Source organism: Gossypium arboreum, chromosome 5 (genome assembly GCF_025698485.1).
Source record: "Gossypium arboreum isolate Shixiya-1 chromosome 5, ASM2569848v2, whole genome shotgun sequence".
Taxonomy (NCBI): domain Eukaryota; kingdom Viridiplantae; phylum Streptophyta; class Magnoliopsida; order Malvales; family Malvaceae; genus Gossypium; species Gossypium arboreum.
Genome location: NC_069074.1, coordinates 34,840,172 through 34,852,118, shown reverse-complemented (window position 1 = coordinate 34,852,118; position 11,947 = coordinate 34,840,172). Strand labels below are relative to the sequence as shown.

The 11,947-nt window shown below is 29.4% G+C and overlaps 1 protein-coding gene across 1 annotated transcript; it reads right to left on the bottom strand.

Annotated features, from left to right (window-relative positions):
* Positions 1 to 245: 245 nt before the first annotated feature.
* Positions 246 to 4,978, bottom strand: LOC108451893 (probable pectate lyase 5). The gene is made up of 5 exons (XM_017749599.2): positions 3,846 to 4,978; positions 2,911 to 3,591; positions 2,606 to 2,822; positions 2,045 to 2,250; positions 246 to 608 (listed from the first exon to the last, which is right to left on the bottom strand). The coding sequence occupies exons 1-5, from the start codon at positions 3,974 to 3,976 to the stop codon at positions 341 to 343; spliced, it is 1,503 nt and encodes a 500-aa protein (XP_017605088.2). The 5' UTR covers positions 3,977 to 4,978; the 3' UTR covers positions 246 to 340.
* Between the last annotated feature and the right edge of the window lie 6,969 nt (positions 4,979 to 11,947).

Genomic DNA, 11,947 nt, shown 5'->3' with positions numbered 1-11,947 from the left:
CAGTGACCATTTTGTAACTTTTTAAAGTTGAGTAGCCCAAAACGTAAATTTACCAATAGTTTAGTTCCCTCAGGAGTGATTTACCCTAAAAAATATTGTATCAGATTATGAGTTCAATCAGTTTTTGTTTACTTATTTTTATCAGTAATGATTGGTAGTGTATAAAAAAGCATAATTTTTAACAGGTTACATCAATTTTAACCTATGTTATTTGTTTTGTGTTAGACAGGGACTAGGAACCAAACTAATCACAGAAATCTTTGATTTCTTTCATTTCTTATATAAAATTATAACTATTACCTATAATTTTGATTCCTTTTTCTTTCTTTCTTTTTAATTTCTATAACAATAATAATGATAGTAATGGTGGTAGCGCACCTTGGTTGGTAATAGAATACAAAATTAAAATAATTAAAAGAGACAAAAATGTTGAAGCCATTGATGTTAATGCTGGTGGGGTTGGCGATGGTGCTGCGCCGCTCCCAAATATCATTCCAAAGAAGTTGCCATCATCGGTGGGTCCTGAACTGCCAGTAGTGGTGGTGCCGGTGCCACTGGGCACGGTGTCGCCGGTGTACCCTGGATAGGTATAGCTCCCAGTCTCTTCGCTGTACATATAATTCAACATGCACATTCCAAAAAAAAAAAACAGTCATACATCAAACTATAAGAGAAAAGGATTGCAAATGTTAAGACTAGTATAAATTTATTAGTCACAACAAGAACATAACACAAATGGAAAATTAAAACACCATAATAAACAGGACATGAATATTCAAATTTCTAAAAATCTTTATAAATAAGAACTATTAACGCGTCAAAACTTAGGGTTAAGTCCATGTAATAATAACTCTTGACAATGGTGGCTAAAACCCTTAAGAAATGACAAAACATTTGGAGGGATCTAATTAAAAATTTGGGGGGTTAAATGTAAGTGTGGGATAAGATTCTTAAAAAATCATATCTACGTATGTAGCCGACAGGGAACCAAAGCAAAAAAGGTTGTTAAAATAGCTAACATGGATGACATATAAGCAAGGGAAAGGAGCTATCACATTGACAAACATGTATGAAGGAAGGCTGTCTTGAATGTGTATGTATTTTTCCCCATTAATAAAGCTAATTGTCAATGTCTTATAGATCAACATCAGACGGTAAGGGGGCTCACGTTGATATACAGTTGGAAAGCAGATCAAAGAGAATATAAACTGACTCAGATGCTTCACCCCCACACCAACTTGAATGCCAAAAAGGATCACCTCTCCTATCTAGTTTAAAGCTAACCCTTTTTTTTTTTCTTCTTTTCATACTTTTATCCATGTTTGCATCTTCGTGGTTTTTGTTCCATACATTAAGGGTTTTTATATTCAACACATATTCAGATATTAGTATAGACTAGTAGTGTTATGTAAATTACCCTAGAAAAGGGAAAACCTATCATCCCATGCAAAGGCACATGGTGTAGGGCAAAAGAAATCGTTAGAAGGCTAATCTTTACACAGATTCTCATTATTTACTTGCAGTATCTAACGGGAGAAAAAGACTAAAAGATGGGGAATAAAGTAATTAATTATGGGATTTTGTTAATAAATGTTTTGAAAGAACTTTTTTAGATTTAATCTGAATAAGATTCGTTAGGCAGACTGCTTATAGGGATTGATTAAGAATAGTTTATTTATAGGTTAAGGATGAGTTTGGTGTAATCTGGTGCGTTTAATTTATTTTTATTTCCCCTTATATTATTATTATAATATATAATCTCATCGCTATCGTTATTTCTACACTAATCGCGAATTAAGGTATCAACCATCTAAACTCACCCTAACAATAAAAAGTAATACAGTTTAGAAAATGAGCGATATCTATATCTTGTATTAATATGAGAATTCTGTTAATTAATACTTACGCATTCTTTATAGTTGAATATTCATTGTTCCAGCTTAGTTAGAAATTTGTCTATTTAATACCAAGCATTAAAATGAGGATGACAGTTAAGAAAGAGACGGGTAATACAGTTAAAAGCCTAATTAAATTGAAAAATTACCTAGACTCGCCGAAAACGCCGGCAGTGAAAGTGAGCTGCTGAATGAAGGCAGCGGATTTAGGCTGGATGCTGGAAGCTTTAGCGTACTGAGGACTTACATCGGCACCGGAAGGCACAAAATAGGCTCCATTTACCATTAAATCCCCTTCTGTTCTCCAGTTCCAAGATGCCCATTCCCTCTCATCCGTGTCCACTCTCTTTGTCACCTGTTCACGACTTTGCCAAAAGAATGTAAAATGAAAGTCGAACAAATTACTGCTATAAATTAGGGTTCACAAATCTAAACACCCCACGCGCCGCCACAGAGAGTGGGGAACATGAGTGCTCCCCCACTTGCAGAAATACATCCATTTCTGCCCAGCACAAGTCAAAAAAGTATACTAGCCATCCACCAAGAATAATTAATCAATCATTTAATTAGCCTCCCTTTTCCCTAATTGGTCGACAAGAAAGAAAAAAACAAAAACCATGCTTGAATTTATTTATTTATTTATTTTAACTCGATGATCATGTAAATCAAAATCTGCGGTCATAATTTAAATATTAACAAGAGGGTTTTACCTCTTTAGCATTAGGGTCCACTGGTGCAGTATAACGATTCCCTTGACTGTTGATGGTAGGGTTAGCACTACCGCCGATGGCATACATTTCCCAAGCCGTGAAATCATTATTGACAACATGTATATACCCTAACCGGCATCTCGGCATTCTTTGCACCAATGCTTCTCCAAAGTGATTAAAAGCTATCGTCACCTGCATCCCTGAATCAGCCAAATGCCTACCAACACAACAAAAAAATAGGGGGACTAAATTTTGAAAGTTCAAAAGAGTATAGGGACTGAAAGGAGAATTAGACCTTTTAATACCTATCATCATGGCCTAAAAGCATTACTTCATTATGGTGAGAAAAATAGTTGTTACTAATGGTAATTCCAGTGGAGCCCATTATAGCATCAATAAGACCGTCAGTGCAGTAACTAAGGGCGCAATGATCGATCCAGATTTTCTGGGAACTGAAAATGGAGATCCCATCACCATCCGATCTTCCTCTCCATCCAACATGCGTCGGCGACGAAGCAATGTCGGCGTTCCCCGATGGTTTACAATGGTGAACGTGGATGTTATGTATAATAACATGGGAGACATACTGCAATGTTATACACCCATTCCCGGTGACATGAACGGTGACACCACGGCCGTCGACGGTTTTGAAAGAGTTGAAAATCAGCTCGTGCTTCAGCTTGATGACCATGTTGGTTGAGAAGATGATCCAGAGGGGTTCGTCTTGTATGACGGCGTGGCGGAGAGTGCCTGGTTTGGGATTAGCAACGTCGTTGTCGGAGGAATCCACGACAGTGTAGACTCTGCCGCCTTTTCCGCCGAGGGTTCCTTGCCCGAAACCTATAGAACAGTCAGCTAAGCGTTGGCGGTTGTTGTACCAGTTGGGATCGCACCGCCAGCAATCATCGATGGGGTTTCCGGTTAGGCATTGATCTTTTTGGCTTACCGATAAAGCTTGTCTTCTTGATATAGACACATTTAATCTCCTACAAAAGATTAAAACAAAGGGTTTCGAGTAAAATGAAATGTAAAATTTAAGGGAAACAGGGGAGAAAATTCTTCGAAAAAAGAAGAAGCTAAATTTGGAAAGAAAATGATGATATTTTGTTTGCCGTTATGAGAAGTAAAGACAATGGAACTACATGTTTTTTTAGTCAAAATCTTTGTCAGAAAATATGGTATTTTCTTCTTCTTTTCCACACAGAATCATGCAAGAAAATGGTTGAATCAAAGGGCATACCTTTGAACATCATGAACAACAGATTCAGGGTGAGGATGTTGGTGAGGGAGGCTGAGACTGAAGGCAGCTCTACCAAATGAAGAGAATGGACCTAAAATACATATTACGAGAATGCAGGTGAAAGGAAGCATCCTTGAAGAACAACAACAATGGAAGCTTTTCTTTTTCCTTGTTTTGTTTTGTAATGAAAAAGGTTCCTTATTTCAACAAATTATGTGTCTTTGATTTGCTTGTTATTCACCAGAAAAAAAAAAAAAAAAAAGAAGATAGGAAAATGTAAAACTTTGGACAACCAGAAGTGATTTAAATACTAAGTAATCTAAAATTCATGATGATAGACAAAGAATCTTTAAATCCCAATTAAAAAAAAAAACACCCTTTATTTAATTTTCTTTCTTTTGAAATGCTTTATGTAATCAGAAAGTAGAAGAAAAAAAAGAAGGAAACTACGTTTACATTAAAAACCTCTTCAGTACACTCTCTGTTTTCCCCTGTTTTTTTCCCATCTTTTGCAGACTCTTATCAGTTTACATAAATTCTTGGCTTGTAGTCTAATTATTCTTAAAACATGAAATAATTAAACAAAATAATAAAAAGAAAGGCTAGAAAGGGTTAATTTATGAAGAAATTAGAAAGGAAAACAGGGGGCTCATCCAAAAAAAAAAAGAAGATAATGCAGAAAAGAAAACCTTTTTTCTTCAATGGAAGGTAAAAGGTAATGTTTTGCCTTTGTTTGAGGATAGAGATTCTTTACTGAATGGATTCGTATATTTGCTCCTTATTTTACCCTATAAGCAAAGCAGCCTACCAGCAGTCAGCCGTAGGCACAATTTATAGGTCAAAGTCAGTGTTACAATGTAAATCGTCATCTGATAAACTGCCATACTTTTTTTTTTTTTTCCTACCAAAATACTGAACCAGCTATGAATAGCAGTATGGTGTTTGTTGTGATTAACAGATAAAAGAGAAACCTTTGTTGAAAAAGATTCAAGATTTAGATATGATTCAAAGATTCAAATATTGCGGCCTCCTTTGAGTAAAACTTTTATTAATCTTTCAGTTTGAGTGGAAGTTGGAGGCCTGGGTTTTGCATGGTGGAGAAAATCAACTGTGTGTTCTTCTTCATTCGACGCACATGAATTCAATCAACGTACATGAATTTTGCATGGCTAATAGTGAGTAGGGGTAGAGCCAAGATATTTTTTAGAGGGTAGAAATGTAAAAGGGAATGTCAGAGTTTGGGTTTCAAACCACGTTTGTATGCTTAAGCAACTATATATATTTATCAAGGAAGATGAGAAGATTTTGAAAAGATAATTTAAAATGAATAGGATTTTTCATAAAAATATATTTATAAAAATTATATATAAAAATTAAGTAAAGCTTTTGTTAACTTAATCAAGTTTAAAAATCTAGCTTGCTAGTTATAAGAATTTTCTTCTATTTCTTTTATTTAAATGAAATTATAAAATAATACCATATATGGTTTAAATAAAAACAAATCCTCAATTGTTTTTTTTTCCAATCAGTTGAGCTATTAAACATCAATTATCATTAAACTACACTTTTGGTTACCACCTTTCAATTCAAATCTAAAATAATTCAAAATCTAAATAATTCAATCCACTGATAATTTAAAATTTTATCCAAAATTTCGAAATTTTAAATTCAAATCTTATTATTATTGTTTTCTCTCAATTTGCAATAATTTAAAATATCTAAGTTTTAGACTAATTCAAAATATATGTTCACTTCAATTAAAAATATTAAAATAAAATTAGATAGAGCTCACATGGTGTGACTTAAACGAAATAAAATCTAAAAAAAACTCACATATAATTTATACAAGGTAAAACTTACGCATATGATATCATATTATATATACACGAGTAAAGTTAGAAATTTTTTCAGATGGTGGAATTTAATTATAATTTTTGAGAGGTTAAAGTGTAATTTTATCATGTATTTATTTATGATTTCATCATTTTATAGAGATCAAATATAAATTATTTTTGGAGTTAAAGTATAATTATACCATTTATTAAATTTTTATTTTTATTATTTGTGAGATGACTAAAATATTTTTTTTTCATTTGTTTGGCCCTTAGATTCACCTCCACGTATACATGCATCTTAATTTGAATTAAGCCAAAAATAGTAGTAGGGATGATAATGGAACGAGTAAGGGCAAACCTGCTCACTGTTGGCATGTTTTGCCTCACTACTCATTTGCTCAGCTATGTATATGAAATCTTGTAAAATACCATCATTTTCATGAATATTGGATATATTTATCCTTGCCTTTCTCACTCTACCTCAATGTGATATTAAAGAAGAAAATATAAAAGAATTTAGGTTTTTTTTATATCGTATTTTTATATTTTTATCATTTTATAATTTCACATATAATGATAAAATCGTAATTTCATATAACACATTAAATGTGAAGAAATATATATAAATAAAAACAACCCATCCCACCTCACATGTAATTTTAAAAAAAAAAACTCCAATCAGATGCATTAAAAAACTATGAAAGGATTAAAAATTTTCCACCACACATTCATGAAAAAATTACAAAAAGAACTTTTTAAAACTTGTTCAAATAATGATTGAAAGCTAAGAAAGTTAAGGAAAAGGTAAAATCCACTTAGAGAAATCTTGTTTATTAAGATTTAGTTTGGATGAGCGGTGTGTTTACTTTCGGTGAAGTTAAAAACAGCGGTGGCGATGAGATTAGTTACTGTAACGATGAGATTGGATATTGTAGCAGTAAGATTAGAAACAATGGTAGAGTGTCTGTTTGGATTTAAACGCAGCTATAGCGGTGATGTGAAAATATAAAATGACTAATAAGGACATTAAATTAGAAATGATATATAATAGAAATTTTTTAAATTATTTTACTTTTATAAAATTATTAAAATAGGTAAATTTATAAATTCATTTAATAAAATATGTTTATTAAAATGTTTATTTTAATTCATTAATATTAATTTTATAATGGTAATATATATATAACTACTATTTAAAAAAAATCAACAATACAAACATATATTAAATGAAAGGTTAAAATTGTAAAAAACTATGTTGATTGGGGTTGCTTTTTTTTCATTGGAGCTGAAATCTCCGGCTAATTTTCAGCCTTCCAATGTGGTTGAAATGCATTCTCATTGGACTTTCATGTTGAGCCAAATAGTTGTGCAGTGAGGTTAGTAGCAGCAACTGTACCTCACTGGCAATAACTACTGAACCAAAGGCAAGTTAAGTAGTTTATATGAAATATTGTTTTCAATATTGCACAAACTTGAGTCATGATTATACTCCAATTTTATTCTTATTTTTCAACTCGTAACTAGTTATTGTGGTTTGTTGGTTTTCTTGTTTTTAGTCAATTTAGTAATTCCGAATTAAGATATTCTAATTTATGTATTTTCACAAATTTATATCTAATCTTTTTATTTCTAACTATTTATAATGTAGTCATTTTCGTTTTAATTTAGTGTTAATTGTGAATTTATTTAATTTTGTGTTTAATTTGTTAAATACAACTTGACGATTCGGATTTTTCTCGCTTTTAAGGTTGATAATGAAAGTTAATTGTTAATATGATTAGATAATTATGAATTTAACCATAAAACTCCAAAAAAAAACTAAAAAGTTAACACCATTAACTTTAGGTACCAAAATGTATAACTTTTGTCAAACATAACTACACACATAAAGCAAAAAATAATACAAATATCACATTAGAAAATTTTGTCAAATTTACGTACCAAATGATGTATTAAGCTTTTTAATAAAAATTTTTGCCTTAGATTTTTTTTTGAAAAATAAAATAAGTATTCCTAATGAATTTTAATTTTATAAAAGAATATATTACAACAATAATTTTAATTGCATCTAATATTTTAGTTTGAAATTGAATTTTTAAATTTTTTAATTGAGTTGGGATTAAATTAATTTGTAATAACAACTCAACCAACTCTTTATTAATAATATAGATAATAAAAATAAATATAAATACTTTATTTGTTAAAAATATGTAATTTGTATAAAATAAAATAATAAATGTAGGGAATGGAGCTTTATCCATTTATTGTAGTTATTTATTGTTGGAAGTTGGAGAAGGCATGTCAAGCCAATGGATATGATGCAATATATTCCATTATTGTCCACCGAATATAGTATAGTTATTATAAAATTTATATTTAATAATTTGTATTATATAATCAAATCATGTTTGTATTATTATGCACAACTCACTTATCCAAAAATCAATATCAGAACTTCCAAATTTCAATTATTATTATTAAAATTCTATCACCTGCATGTATGTATAAAACTTATGTATCTAAAATATAAAATGTATTTGAAAATAAAATACTGAAATATATAGTTTGAAATTAATTAATAATAGTACATTAAATATGTATAGTATTAAAATGAAAAAATAGATTAAATTATGAGTAAAACGAAATTTAAATATGCAAATAAATTAGATTAAGAATATTAAATATACTACAATTATTTATCTTATTATTGTCATCAATCTTTAGTTCGTATTGAGTTAGCTAGTATCGAGTTAATTTGTAATGCTAATTTAATTAACAACTTTATTAATATATACATCGATAAATGTAATAAAGTATGCATAATCTATAATATATATATTTTAAAATCATGAGTTTAAAAAGTATTTGAATCGACGAGAATATTCTTTATTTTTCATCATATTACTAAGTTGACATTTAAATTTAATTATAAAACATGAGTTTAGAAAATATTTGAACCAACAACAATACCTTATTTTTTCCATCTTATTTCTAAATTAACATTTAAAATTATTAGTTAAAAAATTGACATAAAATAAAAGGTGTGATAATTATATATTTAAAAATAATTACAATTTAATAAAAATTATGATGATTACACATTTAAAAATAATATAACATAATTTACTATTATTAATTAAAAAAAGTTCGATATAAACAAAGTTTGAAAAAACGACAAGTTGTTAGCGACACTTGGGACACAAGTATAGGCTGGAAGGTTGCCAAACTTTCAGGGTTGGCCAATGACGAGGTTGAGACTAGTGGCTGAGCCAAGATGTTAACCTTGGGAGGGCCAAACTAAAATTAGACTGTTACGTAAATTTTCTTTCCTATAACATATATTATGTGTGTTAATTATACTACAAATTTTAAAAAAATAGACAAAAATTTTGTTGCACATTATATTTTTAAATATATACAAGTTAAAAAATATAGCATGAGTATATATTTAAAAGAACAATAAAGAAGAAATAGCATATCATTATTTAAAATTGTGCACGACATTTTTCAAGGAAATAATATGCCCAAATATAGAGTTTAAATCAAAAATTTTAATTATCTCTCTCAATATAAACAACAATATAAACAACAAGATTATCTATATAAAACTCCCCAAATTTAACTTCTTCAACAAGAATTTTCTTTTATTTTTATCAAGAATAAATTTTTAACATTATTTTAATACCTAAAAATATTGGAGAGACATACTCTTATATTTGGGAGTACCATTTATATAAAGGAGAAAATTGAAAAATTATGGCCCCCTGAATCTCTTAGTGGTACCACCACTGGTTGAGACTTTAATATTAGGAGCGATGAGACAAGAAAATATGCCTAAATTGTTAATACCAAATTTCAAAACCTAAGGTGTTTTTGGGTTTAGAAATTTTCAATGAAAAAATGTCTAAATTTCGAACCTAACTTTGATACCATGTTAAAAATATAGAAATGGCAATGAAAATGTGGAGAGTTTTTACTTATTGTTGATACTTTGATTGATATATATAATAATAATAATAATAATAATAATAAGGAAGAAGGAAACAAAATCCCTAAATCCAGGCTAATTACACCCGAAAGAATCTGCTTACATCCCTAAAAAATTGCTATACACTAATTTCATGCTAATTAGTCAACATGTATATCTTATTCTTGTCCAATGTCATTTTCTTCTTCAAAAGTAGATTGAGAACTTGCTTGCATTCTAGTGCAATGACTTGCCTCTCCAGCACCTACAACACCTGCAACCAAACCCCATGTCAATTAATCATTATTCAACACTAAATCATCTTCCAAGTGTCCACCTATTTTTTCCAATCAATCACTGGTTACTTTCATCAATATCTTTAAAAAAAAATTTCAATGACATGGAAACTATCGTAATGTTCCATTAGCTTCTTATTGTACTTCACATATGCAGGGTCAAATTTAGAAATTTTTTACTGACTAAAATTAAATTTTAATTTTTAATAGTTTATATATTTATAATTTTAAAAGATTAAATTAAACTTTTATGATTTTTAGGGGTAAAGTGTAATTTTATCTTTATTAATTTAAATTTTAAAATTTTTAAAAGGTCTAAATAGATAATTTTCCATTGTAAAGGACCGAGCTCTACCAACTCCTAAACATAAGATAATTTAATCTTTGTTGTTCCACTTAATTCCTTGTTAAATATATATTTTAATTCCTATAAAAATCAAATAGTAAAGGAGAACAAGTTTAACTGCCCTGTTGATATGATCTCAAAAGTTATTTCTTTATCAAACTCAATTCTTAGATCATCATAAAAGAGCTCTAAATTCAAAAAGTGTCCAATTGCATGCAATGGATAACGTAATTGACACTTCCATTTTATATAAATGATTTGGAAGACTTCTTTGTGTTTCTCTTTCTTATTACCAAATGTTTCCGTATTTTCTCTATTTCTCTCTCTATATTTGTTGTGTAGTTTTTTCCATTATCAACAAGTAATAGAATCAAAATTAAGGGTCCCATAGTCTGAGAGTGAAACCACATATCAGAATAATTTTTGAAACACGTTTAACCTTTGGATTTTTCATCTATTTACTTGACACAAAATCTTAAAAAGTATGCATTTTGATTGTGAATACATTATAATGTAAAATAAGATGTGCAAGAACGAGTTTTACCGAGTCGAACCAATTCTCTTTAATTTATAAACTCATCATGTTTAACATGGTTATGTGGCTATAGATAAAACTAGTAATATCAATTGTTTTCTTTAAAATCTTATTGACATGATAGATCTTGTCAATATCTTCTAATATAAGATTGATGCAATGTGCAACACATAATATCCAATAAAGATGTGGTATTTATTTGAAAAAACAATAACACATGAAATTAGATTATGCAATAACACATGGTTCCAACATGACAATTAACCAAAAAAATTATTAATAACACATTAAATTAGATTATACAATTTATGATAATAATATTATAAAAATAATATTTGAAAATAATTAAAGAAAATATTACCAACCATAACAAATTTACTTGTATTGTTTGCGATTACTTTAACAACGTTGGCTTCATCCACATGCTCCATAAAAGAAATCCAAGAATATTTCAAACATTTTTTCTCCGGTTTTTATATAGGATGAAGCATCAATGGACTTAATAAACATGGTTCCAACATGACAATTAACCAAAAAAATTATTAAACTCCTGCCTTTAATATCAGTCCATTCATCTGACATTACACCTATGCTTAACCCAAGTCTCTTTATGGCTTTTGAACATGGCATTTGTATAATCAATCTGATCTTTTTTAAGATATGTGACTTTTCATTATAGCTCGGAGGTTTTAAGTTAGGGCCATATTGTGCAATAGCTTTGCTTGCATTCTTGAAAGCATCTATGTTTGCGATATTAAATAGAAGCTTGGTAGAAAAAAGTAATGTATTGACATGTCTCTTCTCTTTGCTTTTTGTCACATGCATTTTTAATATTCGTTTGCTTTATTTTTTCTTACTTTTTCAACTGAACTACTTTCTTTGGCATTTGATAAATGAAGGAATCCATTGGTCCTTTTTGCCTCATTTTCTTGTAATTTTCTAACTTTTTATTCAATCCCAACCCCAATGCAGATGCAGATTAACAAATACAGATATGAACATAAGGTGTTACAGATCCAGATTATACTCAGTTGAGACAGAACGCAAATATTCACTAGTTTACAATTCAATGATATATGTAAAATAACAGTTTGCACAGAAACAAATTATCATTCAATAGGTT

Excerpts from the sequence above, each read along its gene's own strand:
- LOC108451893 (XM_017749599.2), bottom strand. The coding sequence starts at position 3,976 with ATGCTTCCTTTCACCTGCATTCTCGTAATATGTATTTTAGGTCCATTC. Across the intron at positions 2,823-2,910 it reads CTTTTAGGCCATGATGATAG|GCATTTGGCTGATTCAGGGA; the intron begins GTATTAAAAGGT and ends TTGTGTTGGTAG. Across the intron at positions 609-2,044 it reads GGCGTTTTCGGCGAGTCTAG|CGAAGAGACTGGGAGCTATA; the intron begins GTAATTTTTCAA and ends TTATATGTACAG.